At 54.4% G+C, this 21,609-nt stretch overlaps 3 protein-coding genes across 5 annotated transcripts in view; 2 read left to right on the top strand and 1 right to left on the bottom strand.

Moving 5' to 3' along the window:
• The first annotated feature begins 183 nt into the window (after positions 1-183).
• PIFO (primary cilia formation) lies at positions 184-2,345 on the top strand. The gene is made up of 6 exons (XM_050326672.1): positions 184-208; positions 572-714; positions 1,038-1,136; positions 1,285-1,418; positions 1,791-1,917; positions 2,277-2,345. The coding sequence occupies exons 1-6, from the start codon at positions 184-186 to the stop codon at positions 2,343-2,345; spliced, it is 597 nt and encodes a 198-aa protein (XP_050182629.1).
• Positions 2,346-3,908: 1,563 nt separating this feature from the next.
• On the bottom strand, positions 3,909-9,013 carry TAF8 (TATA-box binding protein associated factor 8). Of its 3 annotated transcripts, XM_050327096.1 has the most exons (8): positions 8,963-9,013; positions 7,887-8,043; positions 7,209-7,307; positions 7,049-7,111; positions 6,541-6,665; positions 6,091-6,238; positions 5,256-5,398; positions 3,909-4,853 (listed from the first exon to the last, which is right to left on the bottom strand). In XM_050327096.1, the coding sequence occupies exons 1-8, from the start codon at positions 8,993-8,995 to the stop codon at positions 4,710-4,712; spliced, it is 912 nt and encodes a 303-aa protein (XP_050183053.1). In that variant the 5' UTR covers positions 8,996-9,013; the 3' UTR covers positions 3,909-4,709. The 3 variants fall into 3 exon arrangements, with proteins under 3 accessions (XP_050183053.1, XP_050183051.1, XP_050183052.1); XM_050327094.1 differs by lacking the exon at positions 8,963-9,013 and having other exon boundaries at positions 7,887-8,579; XM_050327095.1 differs by lacking the exons at positions 7,887-8,043; positions 8,963-9,013 and adding an exon at positions 7,548-7,814.
• Positions 9,014-9,984: 971 nt separating this feature from the next.
• Positions 9,985-21,609, top strand: part of CCND3 (cyclin D3) — a 31,862-nt gene continuing 20,237 nt past the window's right edge. Inside the window, exon 1 of the mRNA XM_050326878.1 lies at positions 9,985-10,161. The gene's annotated coding sequence lies outside the window, so the exon portion shown is untranslated. The remainder of the gene's footprint in view (positions 10,162-21,609) is intronic.

Raw genomic sequence — 21,609 nt, 5'->3', positions numbered from 1 at the left:
AGAGAGGAGCTCACGGGGGGAAGCAGAAGGGTCGTGACATCACAACCCCCCCAGGCTGCTTCCCCCAGCCCCGAGCACATTCCACAGGGCAGTTACACACCCTCAGCTTTCCCCTCCACGTGCTGCAGTCACCTCCAGCAGCCCCTGCTGTGTCTACAGCAACTGCAGCACAGGCAGGGCAGGATGGCAGGTGGGCAGGAGCCAAGGGGTGAGAGCTGTGCCAGGTGGGGGCACCCGGGGGGGCTCTGGGCTCGAGGCTTTTCTTCTCTCACAGCTCCCTCCCCACTGGCATCAGCTTCCCCAGCAACCTCCCCCGACTGGGCTGCTCATCACTCCCTCCTGCCTGGGGAAAACAGGCCTTTGTGGCAGGAGGGAACAGCATCCAAAGGGCAGATCCCCCCCACATACCCAGGGTCAGGGGAAGCTCCCATCTGGGAGGTGAGGGGGTGGTTGGCCTCAGGCAGAGAGCAGCAGACACTTCAGGTAAAAAAGCAGCAGGGGGTCACCTCTATTTTATCTTTTTTCCTTTTTTTTATCCCACTGGTGGCACTTCCCTCTGCAGGTCCCTCAGCTGTGCAGAAGCATGTCTCATTTGGGACAACTCAGGAAAGGAGGATGTTCCCCTACTACTTCGCCCCAGACAGGCTGGGGATTGAGGTGATGGCTGTCGGGGGAAACCCTCTGGTTGGGCCAGGCTGTTACCTGGGCCAGGAGGTGAGTTGTTTGAGTGCTGTGGTCCTTTGCAGCACACACAGGACAGGAGCCCTAGGGCCATGGCCAGCCCCACACCTGCCCTGCAGACCCCCTGCAGGATGTCTCCACATAAACCTGGAAAAAAATTCCCCTCCCTTCCCAACATGCCAGTCCTTAAAGCTCCACAGCAGTGAGAAAACAGGGGAGTTAATAAGAATAGCATCAACAGGAATAGAATCAGTAGGAATAACATCAATAGGAACAACATCTGCTGCTCGTGTACTTCTGCCCTGCAAGTGGTGTCTTTGAAATGTCAGCCAGACACTTCTGCTTTCGGATTGCAGACACCCATCCTGAAATCCTCTCTGAGCACCAGGCCCATGAGCAGCAAGGGTTACGTGATGGGAGCGAGGACAGGCCCGCGCTTCATGCCCACCAGTCGGGTGAGGAGCGGGGAGTTCTGAGCTTTTAACGCTCTCAGGGCAGCCAAAGTGTTGAAGAGCAGGTCTGTAGGACCCAGCTGGCTGCCCTGGGCACGTGGGAATGGTTTGCACAGCCAGCTGTTCCCTCAAAACGTTCTCCCCCCTGCAGACGGTGACCCCTGGCCCCGCAGCGTACGAGCCCTTCTGGATGGAAAAGAGGAAGTGCCAGCCTGCCCATGCCCCCTTTTCCTCCAGCACACCACGATTTCCATCCAGGCCTCCAGACAGAGAACTGTTCCCTGGGTAACATAACTCATTTTCTTACAGTTTTCACATGGATGGGAGATAAGAAACCGAGTTCTCAGTGAAGCCTTTTTAGCTTCAAAAAGCTCCCCTGCTTTAGTCTTTGGCTTAGCACCATGACTAGAACACCACAACATGCATTTCTCCCATGGATCTCCCCCCTGTTGCTCTGCTGAAAGCAAAAAACTCACTTAGAGCACAGGCTGAAGTTCTCAACACCATCCCACATCTCCCTTTTCTATGGCACCATCATTGCTATTAACAAATAGTTGTATTTTAGACGACCATCAACAGGTCACTGAGGTAAATTCTGTTTTATAAAGATCATACACCAGCTCCAGAATTGAGACACTTCGTGCCTGTTTTCTTTAGACCTGGAACTTACAACGTGGAGCAGCCACTGAACAAAAAAGTCACTTGGCCGATGAGGTTTGGGTCTCCAGACTGGTCTTCAGTGCCCAAGCCACCAAAGAAGATGGTAAAAAGGGAGGTGCAGGAGGTAAGGACAGGGATGAGGGGATGTAATTCCTGGGTCAAGGCTTCTGAGAAAGGAAATTTCCTGGCAACTTTGCATCTGCACTACTTTTGTTATGCTTTCCTTACCTGTCTGGGGCACAAGACACGGAGTGATCTCCCGTGAGAAAACACCTGTTTGCAAAACCAGCCACAGCCCTTCAAAAAACCCTTCTATTAAAGAAATTTCCTCCGGAAGTTTCCGCCCACGAGGTGAAGCGAAGCAGAGCCTCGACTGCCCCGTGGAGCTCTGCTGAGGGGAAACACTCATTTAAAACACGGGTTGAGGTTCCTGACGCCGTCTCACACCTTCCTTTTTCCGAAGTTTGAATGGTTGTCTTTCAGATGACCATAGACAAAGAATCCAAGAAGCACCAGGGGCGACTGGCCTACCTGAAGCTGCACTTTGGCTGAGGGGCTGGGCTGTGCCCCCCCTCCCCTGGAGACACCCCAGGCTCAATGAACCACTAAAGTGTTCCAAGGATTTTAAAAGCTGAGTAAAATCGTTTCAAGCAGAGGGATTTCTGCCTGCTGGTCATCTCATCTGGGTGTGATCACAGCCTTGGTGTGGTGCCAGGGAGAACTAAGAGCAGGCAGCACTCACTCTGGGTGTAACTACAGCCTTTCTGATTTCCTGGCTTCATTTACCCGTTTCTGGAGCAAATTTCACCTGCAGTCCAGTTTCAGCTGCAAACCCAAAATACATTCTTCCAGTTTCCCACTTTCAGGCTTCGAGAGCTCTCACAGATGTACCACAACAGCTGCTCACAGGCTTTTTGGGGCACGTTGGTTCCCTCCCTCCCTCCCTGCCAACCACAGGACCCACCTGCCCAAACGGGGATGTAGCTGTTGGTTCACAGCTGCCCCTTTGGGTGCAAGATTTTGGATGAAGGGGGTATGACCCCCTGGAATTTTTACTGTCCTAAAACCTGGGGTTTATGGCTGTTTAAGGCCTTACCCTTGTATTCATGGCAGACATTGTATTTCACCTCCCTCTGTCTGGCTTTTCTGATCAGGAGAAAAAGAGGTGTGAGAAGATTAACAAAGTCAGCAGCACCTGAGATTTTTCACCATGTTCCACCTGTGGCTGGAGAAACCCTCTACTAAAGTTTTTGCCAGACTGCTGGGATTTCAAAGGGCCCTTTGTTGCCATTTCTGACAAAATTCCCAACCTTCTCAGCTATCAAATGTTCCTTAAGAGAGAAGAGATGCAGAGGAAAGGACAAGACCTCCTGCTCTCACACCCCCCCAACAGAAAACACACTCAGGCTCCATTCAGGTCCTTTTCCACTCTTAAAACTTGAAGGACTCAGCCAGTTTTGGTCTTAGGAGATAAATTTTCTTTTATTATGAACATAAAAATTACAATTTTCATTCTACATTTTTTCCCTCCCCAGCGAGGGATTTTCTCATTGCGAGAAAAGCTTAATCCAGGTAAAAAAAGATAGAACCTTTGATATGTACATAAATACACAGTATCTCTGTACATCTGTCATTCTGTACAACCAAGGCACCAGCAGAAGTGACAATGGCACACGCAGAGGACCTCTGAGAGATCTAATTTCAGACTGTCCGGCAGGAACATCTCCATTCTCACTGAAATAGTTATTCCCTCTTCTCTTCCTCCTCCCTGGGTGATGGGGGAAGAGGGAGGCCTGGGAGGAACCTTTAACTGCACAGAGGTGAACATGAACACCTTGGGATCTTTGAGAGACTGGACCAAACCACAGGAGTCTTTAGTCCAAAAAAATGTCCAGTATTTTCCCTAAGAAAATGTTGAAGGAAAATTAAAGCAAAGTCCTCCAGAACCAGCTCATAATTACAACACTCCCCTCATCAGCCGTTTTCACTGCTGAAATAAAGTCTTCTGCTCTGGGGAAATAAAAGGGGGGAAAAGAGGAACTTCTGTTGATAGAAGCACATATTTGAGAGTGGATAAAATGAAAGAAATGTGATCACTAGCACAGCCTCGCAGCCTGCAATCAATGCAGCTTTATTCCACATTCCAAGTTCCAAAACAACTGGGGAAGGCGTGAACTCTCCAAGGGCTTGTGCTGGGTTGAAAGGAACAAAAGAACTGAAAAGCAGCCCGAAGCAGCTGTGAAACGTTGCCAGTCATTCTGCTGGAAAGTGATCTCAAAGCAGGGCAGGGTAAACACCACATTGAGAGCTTTTAAGTCCCAAGTGCAGCTGCAGTCAGCAAAGTGAGAATAAAACGCCAACTTAGCTCTTATATTTACACTTCACTCCTTGCTGACACATCAGACACCTTGAGTTTATAAAAGAAAAGTCTGTTTGTTTTTACCTGCCAAGAATGCCAAGAAAGAAACCTCCCTGGGATTCTTCTGTCTCTGTTAACACACATTCCTTAGAATTAAAGCCTGGCAGGGTTGAGGGCAGAAGTTTCCCTCCCTGCCTGCCAGGCAGCCACGCACCAGTGATGCCTTTGTGTTCTGCAGAGCCTGCTGGGGAGCAGGAAAACCCTGGTGTGCCCCAGCTCCAACCCTGGTGTCCCCCAGCTCTTCAGAGAGCAAAATCCTGCCCACAGTGGAAAGAAAGTAAAGTCCCCCCCGGACAAATCCCACCTGTGAGCCCTTCAGTGCTTTGACCATAACTGACCATCAGCCATTCCAAGTCAGCAGGAGAGCAAAGGGGAATCCTGGAAACCAGGATGAGAGTGGAGTTCACTCTGCAGAGGGACCATTCCTGGGCCACTCAGTTGGACTGCCTCTCCTGAACCCTCCTTCTCTGAGCAGCCACAGGAACTCCAGCCCCACCTCACTTCTTCCTGCGGATTTTGGGCTTTTTCACTGGTCGGAGGTAGGGATTGTCTATCACATTCTCCTCCCCATTCCTGCTGCCTGCCAGGGAGGTGTTCTGCTGTAACACTGAGGCGTTTTCCTTCTCAGGTCCCGAATCATCCTGTACAAAAGAAAAAACACAAACCCAAACCACCAGAGTTACACAAAACAAGGCTTAGAAATCTTTCTACCCAGAGAAGCTGTGGCTGCCCCATCCCTGGAAGTGTCCAAGGCCAGGCTGGACAGGGCTTGGAGCAACCTGGGCTAGTGGAAGGTGTCCCTGCCCATGGCAGGAGGGTGGAACTAGGTGATATTTGAGGTCCCTTTCACCCCAAACCATTCCACAATTCTAAGTTCAAACCACATAACCTGTGGGCAGAAGAGACAATCAACAGCAGCACACAAGGAGCTGCACTGAGGGTGAGGCTTCCTGATCTCTAGCACAAGAAGATCCCTTGGGGAAGAACCAGGTTTCAGAAGCTCAGGGCAGAGGGGCCCAAGGGCTGCCCCAGGGGGGTTGTACCGTGCTCATGTGCAGCGGGAGGTTCTCGGTGTCCGTCTGCTCGTCCTGCTCCGACGAATCCGTCTCTTCCATCTGCTGCATCTCCAGCTCAGAGGGCAGAAGAGCTGTCAGGTAGGGGACAGTGAAAGGCCTGGCAGCAATCACTGGAGTCAGGGCAAAGGACACAGTCAGCGAGCTGGGAGAAAACCACCACCCCCCCTCAAAAATTAGGAAGCACAAAAGAGAATAAACACTTCCACTGGTTCTGGCTTTAAACACACACCACCTCCTCCTGCTGCTCCCAGGGATCAGGAACGAAATATGCTGCCCCTATAAGATGGCAGTCTCTAATTTCCTATTTTCTGAGGCCCCTTGATGTTTCCAACATTATTCCAAGACAAAAAAATCCTTCCTGACCTCCACAAAAGTTCCATTCTCTCACAGGCTGAAGCATCCCTTGGTTCCCCTTTAAGTTAACACTGACACCTGTGCTGTCAGTGAGCCTTGAGGAGGTGGGAATTCTCATCACTGCTTTGCAGTCAGAGAAACAGGAAAGCCTCCACTACCACTAAAATGTCAGAAGGAAGAAATTACTTGTTCAAAGGTTACAGTGGATGAGCTTTGAATTTAGCCCTTCTCAGCCTTCTCCACGAGCAGAAGACAGTGAGCCATAGTGAGGGTAGAAGCCTTCTTTTGGTTTTCATCCCCCTTTTAAATACAAAATTCCTCATTTCCCTCAGGGAATAACACAGTGTGATTATCCAGAGCTCACCTCCTGCAGCAGCAAGAACCCCAAGGCGGGGGGGATTTGCTCAGGGACACTCATTCAGGGCACAGAGAGCCCCGGAAAACTCACGTGGGAACGTGCTGACGTCGTCCTTGAAGAGGCTCTGGGTCTCCCCTGTCTTGGCCATGAACCGTGTGAGAGCCCTCTCCACGTCCCGCCGCTGGGAAGCCGCCTTTTCCCTCAGGACCTGGTAGTCGGACACGGGCTCCCGGTACGTCTGTGGGGCAGGAAGGGAACAGCTCCCGGTCAGAGCACGGCACCGAGGGAGGAGCTGCAGGCACGCTCTGACCTTCACCACTGACAGGCTCCTGGAGAGCTCCAGGCGTCCATCAGCCAGAAATCCAGGGATCCTGGCTGATTCCTGGACAGCAAGGGATGTCCCCGAGCCAAGGGACGTACAAAGCAGAAGAAGCAATGCTTTGGAGGGACAGCACCAGCACTGCAGTAAAAACACATCATCCCTGCTGTTCTGGACTCCAAACAGCCCCCAAACGGCACAAAAATCCTGGTTTCACTCACCGGGGTCTTGATGTAAGTGTGGGGATCTGGGAACTCTGGGAAATGGCCAGGGATGTGGGATGGGTGAGGCTTGTTCTGTCCAGCTGTCAGGGCTTTGGGAGTCACGGGCTGGTTTGTCACAGGAGCTACAGGAGTTAAAAAGCACAGAAATCAGGGGGCTTCCTCCTGCCCAGGGCCAGGCAAAAAGTGCTGCAGGCTGAGCTGGGACCCACATCCCCAGGCCCTGCCCAAGAAAAAAACCCAACCCTGCCCCAGGAGGCTGTGTTTGGTATTCCAGAGGGGAACTGGGATCACTTGGCCCCTCCCTCCCACACAAGGAGAACAAAACCATCCCCAGGACTCTGGTGTGCAGTGAGGGCACTGGTGTGAAGTGACTCCTCCTTCACCTCTCACAGTGTCAACTACCAAACTGCACCTCCAGGAGCTCTGGAATGTGGGAATGAGCTCTGCATCATCCCTCAGAAAGCAGGGGCCCTCTGGAAGCCAGCAGAGAGGATTTCCCACGTACGGGCAGTGATGACCATCCTCTGGGAGCGCTTGGCGTACGCAGGAAGGGTCTCAACATTGAACCCTGGAACAGAGAGGGGAAATAGGAGTCACACCAGGAGTTTAACCTGGTCAAAAATGACAAGCAAAGCTGGAATGAGCAGGAACAGCCAACCACTCACCCATTTCCACCAGAGTAACCACGATATCCGAGAGCGTGGGCTGGGTCCTGGCTGTGTGCTCGCAGTAGGACTTGGCACTCCTTCCAATTTCTGAGATATCTGAGGGAACAAAACCACCACATTTTTAATTCCTACAGTGCCCACACTTGTATCAGCCCAAGCCCAGCTTCAGGGATGGGAATTTTTAACAAATGTGGCAAGGAATGAGAAACAGCTCCCGGAATGGAGCGTCCTGCAGACTGGGTATTTAAAATGGAGACACTAAAGATTAAAGAGTCAGATGTTTTCCACAAATGCAAAAGGTAAATCTGCATCACAGGCATGAAAAAAAAAACAAACCCAGAAGCTGATTATTTCTTGACTTCATAAAAATCAGCAGGTCCCCAGAGAGGGAGGAGCAGGGGCATTTCATGAACTAATGGCTGGAATGTTGGTGTTTCTCTGTTCATTCTGGCAGCATCTCAGCATGTGGAGCTGCTGTGAGCATCTGATGAGTCCTCACTTCAGGAGCTGGAGCAAACCCAAAGTGCCACAGAGCTGACTCCAGGGCCGCACTCCAGCCACCAACCCAGCCTTCCTGCAACACCCTTTACCACCAGAGAACAAAAACGAGGGAAAAAAAACCCCAGCAACCAGCGAAGGAGCAAAGGGCAGCGAGAGAACGAGCGGGGCACTCACAGCTCTGGATCATCTCGGTGAGCGTCTCCACCGCCGCCTTCTCGGCGCTCTCGAAGCCCGCCTCGGTCAGCAGGGAGCTCACCACGACCTGCAGCGTCCGCCGCCGCGCCAGGTGGTAATTGTCGGCCGGGGTGCCCGCCTGCTTGCTGCCAGGGCGCTGCACAGCGGGGACGGCCTCAGGGCACGGCCCAGGGACAGGGAACGGGCAGGGATGGGGAATGGGAACGGGAAAGAGCAGGGGCTGGGAAGGGGCAGGAGTAGGGAATGGGAAGGGACAGGGAGCAGGGGCAGGGAATGGGAATGGGAAGGGTCTGGGAGCAGGTATTGGGACAGACCCAGAAGTAGGTAATGGAAAGGATTTAGGAACAGTAATGGGAAGGGTCAAGAGCAAGTAATGGGAAGGGGCAGGGAACAGGTGCTGGGAAGGGTCTGGGAGCAGGTACTGCCCTGGGAGCCCCAGGGAGTGGGGACTCGGCGGGGCTGAGGGGCTCAAGGGCAGGAACGCACACACATGTACACACATGTACACACCTGTACATACATGTACACACCTGCACACACATATGTACACACATGTACACACGTACACACATGCACACACATATGTACACACACGTACACACATGCACACACACATGTACACACACATGTACACACACATGCACACACACATGCACACACATATGTACACACACGTACACACATGCACACACATATGTACACACACATATGCACACACACACGTACACACATGTACACACATATGTACAGTGTACACAGATGCACACACATATGTACACACACATGTACACACATGCACACACACATACATGTAACCCCCCCGGACTTTTGGCCGCGGCCCCTTTAAGAACCCGCCGCACGCGGCAATCAAACCCCGCCCCCCTCCGGGCCCTTCAGCCAATCAGCGCCTCCCTCCCTCGGGCCGCCGCCCCCGCTCCCCTTGGCCGGTCCTGGCCCTGCCCCGCGCCCCGGGGGCACCGGGCACTGCCGCCCCGCCCGGCCCCGCCGCCGGCCCCGCCACCGCGGCCCCGCGCCCCGGGACCGGCCGCCCTCACCGTGCCGGAGCCGCTGGACGCCGCGTCGGCCATCTTGGAGCCATGTGGAGCTGTGCGCGTGCGCCAGGAGCCGGCGGGGGCCGGGCGGGTGCGCGGGGCACTATGGGAGTTGTAGTTCGGGAGAGGAGGGGGCACGTGGGGCAACAGCTGGATCCACGCACAGCTGGATCACACACACCTGGATCACACACACACACACCTGGATCCCTGCACACCTGGATCCCTCCATCCAGTCCAACCCCCCTGCCAAGGCAGGGTCACCTGGAGCAGGTGACACAGAGGTGTGTCCAGGTGGGGTTTAGAATGAAGGTGTTATAATGTCCAGGTGGTGTTTATAACACAGACAGTTCAGCTCCAGGGCACACGAGCCTCGAGTGTTTTGCCAAGCCAGTAATGTCTGCACAGACACTCCTCGACATCCTGATTTCCTGCATCCCTAAGGCTTGTTAATTCCGGGATGTCCTGGAGCCAGGGATGGAACTGCTGCCCGTGCCCCTGAGCAGCTCTCCCTTCCTGCTGGTTGGGCTTGAAAGCACACAAGTTCTTCCATCAAAGAACATCCTGACCTGAGCCAGTCCTGTCATACTCCACGTGCTGCAGCAAGCCCAGCCCGTGCCTCTGCAGGGAACACAAACCTCCCGGCCTGGCACCACGTTCCCGCTTGGAAATGATGTACTGAACCCCCTCTGGAAGCCCCAGGAGCCCTGTAACCAAGGGAGCAGTGAGGGTTTCCAGGAGCCCTGTAACCACGGGAGCAGAGAGGGTTTCCTGTTGTAAGCACTGTGTGTTCCGAGCTGCTCCCCGGTGTGACCACCCCGTGCACTCACACGGCTGAGATCAAAGCTCTGCTCTCCCCAAAGTGTCTCACAAAGCACAGGAAACCCCCCCCCTGCAGCTCCCACCCCTCTCTTCCTGTTCTAGCACATGTGTGGGAGAGCAAGAGCACTGTGAGAACCAATTGCTGCCCATGAGAGGGAGAGGGGGGGGAAAAGTGATGTAAACAACAGCTGCCACGCTGGGAATTAAAGGTCCTGGGTGCACTGGGGCTGGGTGGCAGCACAGCTCCCACAGGCCCTCACCTGCAGGAGCACCAGAATCCCTGCAAAGATGGGGAAAGGAGGAGGCAGAGGAAGGGGGAGGTTGGATGGCTCCAGGCAAACACACCTGCTGGAGCAAAGCAAACCTCTGGAGCACCAAAGGTAGGAGGCCAAGGGGTTTTGGGGGCTGCCAGTGTGCTGGGGGGGGATCTCCTGCCTTCTGGGTTCGGGGATGACAGAGCTGTGGGCAGGGCTGGTGGGGCAGGATTGTGCCAGGGATGTTCAGAGTTCCCTGCAGTGGCTGTGGGGGGCTCTGGGGGTCTGGCTGGGGTGTGTTGTGCCAGGCTGTGGTGCCACCCTGTCCCCTCAGCAGGGAGGGGTTTGTGTGCCAGGGCTGGGGGTGCAGGGGCTGCCCAGCGTGGGCTGAGGGGATGGAGAGCTGAGTTCAGGGGTAGGAACACAAAATTCCAGACTGGTTTGGGCGGGAAGAGACCTTGAAGCCCATCCAGTGCCACCCCCTGCCATGGGCAGAGACACCTTCCACCAGCCCAGGTTGCTCCAAGCCCCGTCCAGCCTTGGACACTCCAGGGATGGGGCACCTGTTATTTTTGAGCAGGGGAGATGCTCAGCACAGCAGAAGAGCCCACAGAAGGCTGGGGGTGTGACCGTGATGTTCTGAAATCTCAGCCTGGAGAGAGGTGGGTGATGAGGTGGGAATCACTGAGCTCAGCGCAGGGGGGGAATTTTGCAGCCTGTGTCGGGAATTTGTCAGAGTAAAGCTTGAAGAGGTTTATTCTCATGTCCCGCTGTGCCTGTGGCCTCCCGAGATGTGCCCTGGTCGGAGCAGCTGGTCCCCCAAGGAGGCAGGTGCAGGGTCTATCCCAGCCCTGCTGCCACCAGAGGGCACGTCGTGACCGCGATGTTCTGCGTTCTGAGCCACCTGATTCGGAAGCCAAAATCACCCCCAGCGAATTCATGGAGATCCTCGCCCCCCTCAGCTGCGAGGGTGCCACCAAAAACCCCACTTGTTCCTGAAAACTCCCCTGAGCCCCCCTAATTCCTCGACTGACCAAACCTGGGGGGGGGGTTGTGGTGCAGTTTAATAATAATAATTGCACTTGACAGGCAAAGGGAGGGAATAAACTGCTCCTCTGAGAATGTTTTGGGGTTTTATCCCCCCTAAGGACATTGGCTTGTGCCTTGCAGGAATGAAAACTCAGCCACGGAGAGGTTATAACCACGTTGGGGCTGTTGGTTTTTATTATTTTGCTTACAGTTTTGAGAAAGTTTTTATATTTGGGGAATACTATTTGTTTGTTAGTCCAGAGTAGCAGAGGTGGTGTTGTTTGCAATGTACCTGGGGAGTTGGTCAAGGCTGTCTAAGTAAAAGATTTCTTCTTCTCTTGTTTGGAGGTTTGGAGGTTTGTTGTTTGTTGTACAGGAGGCTGGTCCAGAAAGGATTTCCCAGCGAGGTGTGGGGATGTGGATCAACTCTCTGGATAGTTCTGAGAGGTCCCATCTGGAATTTAGACTCAATTTCCAGAAGATGCAACAGGGCACAGGGAGGGGAGGAGAGCTCCCAGAATGCAAAACACCTCTCGGGGTGTGAGTTAAGTGTTCCAGGGTGGAATTTTCAGAGTAAAGCTTGGAGAGGTTCAGCCAAACCTCTAAATGACCACAGGGGAGAAGGTGTCTGTGGTGGAGGCTCTTTGATCTCACAGAGACATAACAAGATGCAGGTGCTGGGAGTGCAGAGCAGCACTGTGAGAGCAGAAATCAGCTGCATCCCTCGCAGGGGAAGGGAATCGGGCTCCTGGGGGGTGCAGCGTGCTCCCAAAATGCCAGGAAAGCTGACTGTGTTTGGAGAGTGCTGTTGATCTGCAGATAACTGGACAGGTGCTCCCAGCCCCTGACAGACAGTCCCAGCTGGATCCTCCCCAGCTGGTCCTGGCAGTGTCTGTGCTGGAGTGGGACCCCAGAGGGTCCCTGGCTCAGCTCCCCCACTCCGTGTCTCCTTCAGCAAGGCTTGCTCCGTGAGGATGAGCCTGTAGGAGCAAGGAGGTCCCAGGAGCTCTGTCTGGCCGGGCTGGGATGTCAGAGCATCTTTCCTGCTCCCATCACCCATCCCTGGGATGATCGGCGTTTGCTGGGCCTTTTATTTCAACATTCGGCCGATGTGCAAACTGTTCCTTCCACTGCCCCAGCTCATGAGTCAGTGCCATATCTAATCCTCCAGGCATTTCACCCCCACTCCAGGCTGGCCAGAGCCTCTGCTGCAGATCTTGCTCAGCTCCTCCTGCCTCCCCAGTGACTCAGGGGATGTTCTGCTCCCTTCTGTCCCTCTGCCCGAGCTCTGGGGTCCAAAGGTGACGAGGAGGTGGATTAAAGCTGCTTTTGTGCAACTGGTTTCATGTGAACTTTGTTTTCAGAGGGAATTCTGAGGTGTTGTTTTGCTGAGAGAAGAGGCAGAGGAGCCCTCCAGGTTTAGGGGATGCTCCCCAGTGCAGATTCCTACAGAAAACACAAGTGGTCCTCACGTTCTCTCCTCTTCTCACTCATTGACTGAGCAGGTCAAACACAACGTGTGGTCGCAGCAAACCCAAATTATCCCTGTTTGCTGACCCCTGTGGCCACACTGGGTATATTTTGCCATGGGCCATGAGCCCGTTCCCCACCTCAGGTGCCTGCCTGTATTTAAATGTCGTTTCCAGAGGCTCAGAGGTTGGGGCTGTCAGAGGAAGTGCTGCGCACACAGAGGGCACCCTCGGAATGCAGATGGCAGTGAAGCCAGGGCAGTGCCTGCTGCTGCACACACTTCTGGCTCACACCTTGCCAGGTGAAGCCCCTGTGCCCCCAGAGAGCTCTGTGCTGTGTGTTCCCATGGGATTGTGCAGAGGGAGGTGCTGGTGGTCCCAGGGGATCACATCATCCCCCCAGAGCAGGAGCCTCACACAGGGCACTCACCACACCGGGGCTTCTCTGCTGGCTGTGACAATCCCCACTGTCACTGCAGGAAACCACACCCAGGGTGGTGCCTGCTCAGGGCAGGAGTGGGGGAGGAATCCTGCTCCTCCATGCACAACCCTGGGGCTGGGGTGGTGGGATGGGCTGTGGGCAGCTCCCACATTCCCCGTGGAGCATCCAGGGCCAGCCCAGTCATTCCTGCAGCGGATCATGGGCTGACCTGGCTCTGCTTCAGAGCAGAAGGACATGAAGGTCTGGAGAACTCTCCTGAGCCATGGCGGTGTGTGCTGATCCCAGCCAGGCCTGGGCTCCTGCTCGAGCACTTCCCATCTCGGAGGGACGAGGGGAATGTTTGGGGGGGGTTGAGGAGCCTCAGCCATGGACATGGCTGGTGAATCCTCCCAGGTTGGACTTGGGGGGTTTGGAGGGGCTTCCCACACGGATGGGGGATGTGGTGCAAACTTCCTTTGCTGCTGGGAACGGAGCAGAGCCTTGGAGGGCCTGGCTCTGGCTCTGCTCGTGGGCTTTGTGCCCAACAGTGCCCTTCCCTTGCTGGGGGTGTTCTTACCCATCTTTGCAATGGGATGGGGGGAAACAGCTGAAGAACCAGCAGTGGTTTGACTGGAAGAGTTGCAGAGTTGGGCAAATGCTTGGAGTTACAGGAGGGGGTGACAATAACAGGGTTGAGGGGGACAGTTGTCACCTTTTCTTGCCCATTAAATCCGTCATTTTAATCTACTGGTGTTTCTTAGCACTTTGAGCAAATGCCTGTATCCACAAATCTGAGCCCAGAGCCTGATGAAAGTCACTTTTTTCTTCCCAGTGGGATCCTGGAAGTACAGAAGCAATAGCACTGGATGAAATGCAGGGATTTGTGTGAACTCATTGGACCTTCTCAACAGCTCAAGCTGAGTTTAGAGCTCGGGTTTGGACCGATTCTTGTTTGATCAAATCAGCTCCTTGTCCCCATTTTCAGATGAAATGAAAATTGTCCCTATCAGGGCAAGAAGCTGATAAAAGATTCTTCCTAAGAACAAAGCCTGAGGTTGATTCATCTGTGCTCAAAAAAAAAAAAAAAAAAAGGATCTTCAGGGAAAGGGGAGGCTTCTTGGGAAAAAAAATCCTGAAATAGGCTGTTGGGAGAGTGAGGTTTGTTAAATCACTTGAATAACATTAGTTTTCTTTCAAGGACTTCCTTGACTTCAGGAGGAACCCTGTTGCTAAAAATCATAGGCCCTTCAAAAAAGGATTCCTTTGCTGGTGTGGAGGTGCATTCAGACTGGAATGAGATGCTTCAGGATCTTTGTGCAAATGGATGGAGAGACCTGGCTGGGTCTGTGCATCCTCCTCCCTCTACCTGTGCCCCTGGAGCAATCCCATTGTCCAGGTGGGAGGTGCAGCCAGGCTGCTCCATGAGAAGCCTTGGGTGTTGGAAACACCCTCCCTACCCTCTCCCCTCCTCGAGAGGAAAGGGAGACTCCTGCTCATGTTGTGGAATAAGCCTGAGCTGGGAAAACTTCTCCAGCTGGCTCTTCCCAACCCCAAGGCAGTGGGTGTGTGGAGGTCCTGAACCAGCCAGAGCCAGTGGGAACCCAGAACTGAATCCCCCCCGAGCTCTGCAGCCCTCAGGAGGGTTCTGACACCCCTCCACAGCAGCCTGGCAGGGCAGTTTGGTCTCTGGGGGCTGCAGGAGCAGCCGTGAGACACCAGGGGTGAGGCAGAGATAGGGGGTGGCAGCAGCTGTTCAGGATGTGCTGCTGATTCCGTGTCATCTCCCGCCCTTTTTGGAAATCGAGAGTTTGGAGCAAGGCAGAGAGAAAGGAGGAGCAGCCCCTGATAAAGGTCCCCAGGGATGTCCCCACAGCCCCGGGGAGCTGCCCCAGCTGGGAGGCCACGATAGGTCCTGTGTGTTCACCTCCCTGCCCCGGGCACAGGGACAGAGATCACCCCCTCCTCCCTCCCGGCTCTGCCTCTTCCTCTCTCTGTCTGAAGGTTTCTCCAAAACCTCCCTTAACTTTCCCTGGCAGAGTTTCTGCCCTGGCTCCACTCGCTGCCCCTCTTGTGCAATTCTCTTGGTCCCTCTGAGGGTCCCACCTGGTGATGGCGGGCTGGGAAATCCCTGATTCCTCTCTCCCAGGAAAGGCAGTTTGGAAGAGAGAAAAAAAAGAGTGAAGACAATGTTTGTGGCTACAACCTGTTGGTGCTGCATCACACCCCTGGGCAAAGCTTCCCTCTGTGTCATTTGGGTTTAGTGTGAGGAATTCCACCGAGCCACGAGGATCCCGGGGTCACCCCAGGAACTGATGTGAGCGAGTTTTCTGCAGCTGTGGAACTGTCCAGTTTGGCTGGAGGGAAGGAGATGGAGGGGACAAGGCTGATGTTGGCCCGTGGAGATGGGGAAGAGCAGGGCTGTGCTGGGAAAGGCTCCTCGGGCAAGGAGGGCCGGGCTCTGCCCACACTGCACAGGGAGGGTTGTGTCTGTCTGGCAGAGCAGGCACTTCCTCAGCCTCACCACCAGCAGGGTCTGTTCTAGGGTAAAAACTTAAGGCTCTGAAGGGCTGATAAACCGAGTTCCCACGGGCCAGGCGAAGCTCCTGTGGCTCGGGGGCACACGGGGGGCACGGGCCACGCTTCACGTGCACACAACTGTCACCACCTCGCTTTGTCTGCCTCTGTCTGCACCGAGTGAAGCCCCACATCTGGCTGTGGCGGTTGAACAGGCTCGATTTAATCACAGACCCAGGGAGGGGAGGGGAGAGGGCTGGGGAGCTCAGGGAGCTCGGGGGAGCTCAGGGCACCTGCCCCCCCAGGAAAGCCACAGCCCCCGGGGAGGTGAAGTGCCCGGATCCCGCCTGGTGAAGGAGGGTCAGATGGTTGGGACCCTGTTCCTGCCATGGCAGGGACGTGGCAAAGGGGCCAGGCCTGGCAGGGAGGGTTTGGGCAGCTCCTTTGCGTGCCTTCCAAAGGGGTGTCTGCAGGAGGGTGCTGAGGGGTGGGACAAAGCCGGGATCCCAGATCCCAAAAAAAAGGTGGAATCTGTTCCCCTGCAAGCAGGCTGGTCCCTCACTGCCTGCTGGGGCAGCAGGAGCAGCTCGTGTGGGGACGGCTGAGCTGGAGCTGTGGCTGCTGCATTTCCCTCTGCTCTACCCCAGTGTCAGGTCTTGAAGGAAATGGCCAAAGAAAGGCTGAAAAATGCCCCATTTTGGGACATTTTTCCTACCTGTCTTCGATGGCAAAATTGGGATTTCCCAACCTGCAGCAGCAGCTTTTCCAACCCCCCGCCTTTCCTCCATCCCCTCCTCCTCCCAACCTGGTTATTGATGAGATTTGACATGTGATAGGTCCCAAGGCAAAAGCCACATTACAAGAGAACATGAGCAACAGCTCAGGGAACAAAAACATCCCCAAAGAGCTGAGCAAGGTGAGCCCAAGGGATCTGGTGTCAGCCCCTGGCCCAGGTGCAGCTGGAAGGGACCTTCTGCAAAGGGTTAATGCCAGGACCTCTGCGAGGCTCTGGAGCCCTTTGAACAGCGGTTTTGAAATCTGATTTTCTTTTTTGCAACCAAGTGAGGTTTTTATCAACTTCCTATGTGAGAGCAGAAGTTGGAGCGGGTGCAGGGAGGCTGCTGCAGGAGGCTGCCTTGGCTCCTGCCCCTGGCCCTGCAGGGCAGGGACCTCAGCTTGGGCAAACGGGAGGTTTAGGGCAGGGAACAACCCCAGAGCTCAAATATATGAAGGGTCTTGCTTTACTCTTTGCATCAGACCCCAGGCCAGCCCTGCTGCCTGTGCAGGTCACTCACTGCAACCCTGCTGGTCTCATCCCACCTGAGTGCAGGGTGTCCTTGGGCTGGGCCAAATTCCTTGGCAAAGCAGCAGAACAACCCTTTGTGCCCCTGCCTGGAATGCCCAGGGGCTCAGACCTGCCCTGGTGCCTCAACTCCAAAATCAGGCAAGGCCCAAACCAGCCCTGTCCTGGGTTTGTAGCCAAACCCCCCCTGTGTGACCACCAAGAGGGTTTGAGGGCACCATCCCCGTGCAGACACATCCACCCTGCACTTCTGTTTCTGGGAGGAATTTTGCTGGCACAAGGCTGGCAGTGGAGCTGGGGGATGTGAGTCTGCAAGCTCCAACCCAGCAGCTCTGTGCAGTCTGTGTTATTCCTTTCCACAGCAGCTGGGGGTTTGTCTTCCGAGGGCTTTTCACTTGGAAAAAGCCTGTTCTGAACTCAGGTATTCAGGGGCTGGTGCTTTTCAGGCCAGCTCAGGTTTCCATGTGCACATGTTTTATGGGGGAGCTGGGCCCAGGCAAGCACAGATGGACTCCAGGCTTATGGAAAGTACCTTCCAAACCAGCCCTGTGTGAGTTTCCAGCCTGAGCCAGGAAATAAATAAATAAAGTGGGAGGTTTGCCCTTCTTTTTGGCTTATGTATTTAATTGCATGGACAGGCAGAGCCCAGCTCAGCCTCTCCATTGGAAATACCCCAGAAAGTCTCAGATTTTCGGAGATTTCCCCAAATTCTTCATCTGGGGAGCTGATGTTTTTTTATCTTTACCTCAGCAGTTTTCTGTCCTCCTGCACAGGAGGGAGCCAGGCCACCTCTCCAGCCTGCTGGGGTACAGGTGTGTAGGGCACTTGTCCCCGTGTTGTGTGGCTTGGCCAGTGCAGGGGGTGATGAAACCCCAATATTTGGGATGCTCCAAATCCTGAGTGCCATCAGGAGAGGGGATGCTCAGCTCTGGCCTCACAGTGACATGCAGACAGCTGATGGGCTGTGAGAGCAGCAGGGACAGCACCAGGCTGGGGAAAATCTTCCGTGATTCTGGCAGTGACAGCCTGGGGAAGCTGCTGCCCGGATCTGTTGTGTAACACTCCTGCACTGCCTCTCCTCAAAGGCCCTGTGCCACATTTTTCTGCCTCACTTGCCGTTGGTTTTCAACTCTGATGCAGCTGTTGAAGCCCTGTGAAAGCTTGCAGAGCTCAGGGTTCAGCCCAGGGCGTGAGCAGAGCTCGGAGGCGGCTCAGGACCACCAGCAGCATCTCTGCTCTCAGGCAGTGGTTTGCAGGTTTAGCTCAAAGCACCCAGACACATTTTCAGCACCTCCTGTGCCTGCAAGGGCCTGGCTGGGCCAGGGCTGCAGGTGTGAGGCTGCCAAGGCACAGGGAGGGGAAACTGCTCTGTCTTCAGGGCTGCCCTGCAGTTCTCAGCTGTGCATCCAACCATCAGCCCCTGCAGGTGAGCAGAGATCGTTGCTGAGCATCTATTTTCTCCTTAACTTTTACTCTGCAGGAAGTAAATAAACACTTGTGAATGCTTTTAACGTGTTTGTGAGGTTAAAATAGGTTTGTTTGAATGGGCTTTGTGTCACACGTGGGGACCCAACCTCAGTGGGGGCTGCAGGGGGTGACTGATGGCAAACACCAGCCCTGTCTCTAAACCTTTTCCACCCTGCTGCCTCAGCTCTTGGCAGCCAGGAAAGGAGCCCTGCCACCACCAGCCACAGGGTAACCATCCTGCCCTTGGGTGTGTGGGGGCTGAGGGCTCCCTGTTTGCATCAGGGAAGGAATCACCCAGGATTTTGGTGGTTATAACTACAAAACTTAGGGATTTGCTTTGTCTTGCGGCGTTTCCCAACCCCATCTAGCGGGAGAGTCCTACCAGGCTCAGGTTTATAGGTTATTACTAGTTAGGGTCATGTGTAATCTCAATTAGTTTATGGCTGAAATCTGCTGTTTCCCTGGATGTCACACTGGTCTCCAGAGCTGAGCCAGCTCCTGACCCAAGCAGGAGTTTCCAGGGCACCTTGTGAGCCTCTGGTTGATGTGTTCACAGCAAGAGCTGACACTTGGATGAATGTGTCTCCCCTCTCTCAGACAGATCCCAATCTCTGTCCTGAAACAATTCCTGCAGACACTTGGCACCACTTCATAACAACTCAGGAGTGGGGGACTGTGGGGCAGAGGAGCTGCCCTGGCAGGGGACTGAGCAGTCACTACAGAAAGAGTGCAAATAAGAGTAGTGGAGGTTATTTCCAGTCCCTTATGTGCTGTAGCAGCCCCAGCAAAGCCCTGACACACAAACAGGCAGAATGGAGCTCCTGGGGGAAGGGAGGGGGCTGAACCAAACCATGGTGTGTCCCTTTGAAAACCTGCAGTTTTGTGGCACAGCTGCCTCTGGAAGTGCCCTCAGCTCTTCCTTCCCCCTTAATCTTCTCTGGGTGCAGGGGCCTGAGCCTGATGATACCTCAGGGCAGCCTCTCCCTCTTGCCTGGGCATGGGGAGGCAGTGCCAGGGGCTCCCAGCAGCTCTATCAGTGCCCAGCCCCACAGAGTTGTTTGTCTCATTTCTCTTTTGAGAGCAGCTGGATTCCAAGAAACCCAGGCAGGGAGGCAGGAGCACAAAAGGGCCTTTTGCTTATCTCTGACCTGTGTGGTGGCAGTGAGGCCACAGGGCCCCGATAGCACCCGGGCTGGGATGCAGGATTAGGCACCAAGGTGCATCTGCAAAGATCTGGGGGCAACCAGACGTGGCACAGCTTCCCAGGCACTGCTCCCTGAGCAGCACAGCTGGCTTCCCACAAAAACGAGGCTCCTGGCTGGCTTCCCTGGTGTCTGGAGGGGCTGCAGCTGTTTCTCAGTGGAAGGGTGACCTGAGGCTCTTCTGTTTGGGTGACACTTGTGGGACTGTCACACCGGGGGACCTTCACCTGGTCAGCCAGGCTGGGCTGAAGTCAGCCCAAGGATGAAGAACTTATGGGAAAGGGAGGACAGGCACACACAGCTGGCTTGTTTCTTTAGCAAACAGGGCCAGAAGTGCTGAAACGTCTTGGGTTCGTCCCGATGGAGAGCAGGAGGATTTTTGTGGGATGGGAAGAATGTTTGCTGCCCAGCTCCAGTCCAGGCTGTGCTGTGGAGAGACCCACTGTGGTGAGCCTGGGCTGGAGCAGCAGACAGGGCACCACGGGGTGGGTTTGTGTCCTGCAGCCTCAGTCAGAATTCCCCTTCATGGCATCACGGGCAAACCCTGCTCCTCCCCAAAGGACGGGCAGCCCAGCCTGGCCTCGAGGTAAACAACATCAGAGGTTAACTGGGCACAGTGTAATGCAGTTATTCTCAGGTAGAAGAATCAAGCCCTTCCCAGCCTCTTTGGAGAAAAACATCCTCTGCAGTCTCTTGTTTTGCTGGGGCCTCTCTGTGTCTGGAGCCATTTCCAGCGGGGCTGTGGTGGGTGGAGGGACAGGTCCCCAGTAAGATGCTGGGAGCCACACCCTGCCAGCCCAGTACCATGTCCTGGGCTGACTCAGGGCCAGCTGGGGTGTAGGCTCTGATGGTTATCTTCATCTGGCCTTGAGAATATTAATATTTTTTCCCCAGCTTGTTTTCTAGTCCCCCCCAACGTTTAGGCTCCCGTGGCCCAGCTCTGATTTCCTTTTTAATTAATTGCAGGAGTCTCAGTTTCTGTGTTGCTCATCATAATGAGCATTTCTTTATTACTACTCTTGCTTACACAGCAAGAGTGTGTGCTCCCAGCAGGGCTGACCCTCTGGGGCTCAGGAGATGGAGGTCTGGGCTGTGCTGCAGCGTGGGGGGTTCCTGGGCCGGGGGAGCTTTGTCAGAGCAGCAGATGCTCTTCCACAAATATGGGCGTGCTTTACATCAGCCCAGTTTATTTCACATAGATACTGATTTAAATAGAGTTATAGTGAAGTGGTTCTGCCACCACAACATCCTTTGAGCGGCGGAAAGAGCAAGGCTTTGATCTGGATGGAGCCCACCTGAGCCTGAGACTAAGGGGGCCGAAACCTCTCCTGGGCACGGCTTTTCCTGTGCATCCAGCCAGGTCCTGTCCCTCACCTGGCAGAGTTTACCCCCTCAGGCCGGGGCAGGGACAGGGGACAGACCCTTTGGCAGCTGTGGGACTTCAGTGGCTTCACCCAGGACACAGATCCCAGCCTGTCCCTGCTTCCCTGGGCTCTTGGGTTCTCTCCTTTGTTTCTGCCGTATATCCAGCAAGGTCGGCACCTCCTGAGCCTCTCCCTGTGTGTGTCGGGGCCCAAAAGGCCCTGATTTTGGGGTAGGGGGTGATTTATACCCCTTGTAAGGCAATAATAGCTGTTGGTTCCCAAATCCTGGAGCTTGTGCCACCCCTTGGAGCAGGCAGCCCACTTCAAAGTCCTGCTGGGAATTGTCACTACAAAAGCCAGCACTCAGCTATTAAAGTCCCTAAATCCTGTCTGAAGCTGATTAATTTACACCAAGTTAATTACCAGGTGCCTTTCTGAGGGTCTGATCCAGTCATTCCATTGCTCGATGGCATTTTCAGGGAGAATTAAATCCTTTGCCTCTGTGTTTATAAAGTTCTTTTGAAGACATAATCTTGTAGCATCTTCCACCATCCCTACCATCCTGAAGGCCTTTACCACCATTAATAAGGGAACATCATTAGTGATTAATCACCTAAATATGAATTGGGTAGGTTCAGTGCCAGGTAGGTGCAGAATAAATGCGTTTGCTGAGCTCCATGTTCACACCTGTTCTCTGGAGTGTCTGGATAAATTCAGTGCAGACCTGTGGACCTCCTTTATCCCATCTGGCTGGAGGGAAACTGAGGCACAGAGCAGCTACTTGGTCTGCCCAGACTACTGAGCA

The sequence above is a fragment of the Myiozetetes cayanensis genome, unplaced genomic scaffold, assembly GCF_022539395.1.
Source record: "Myiozetetes cayanensis isolate MyiCay16 unplaced genomic scaffold, myiCay2020 scf32, whole genome shotgun sequence".
Lineage (NCBI taxonomy): Eukaryota > Metazoa > Chordata > Aves > Passeriformes > Tyrannidae > Myiozetetes > Myiozetetes cayanensis.
This window is presented reverse-complemented; position numbering and strand designations above follow the sequence as displayed.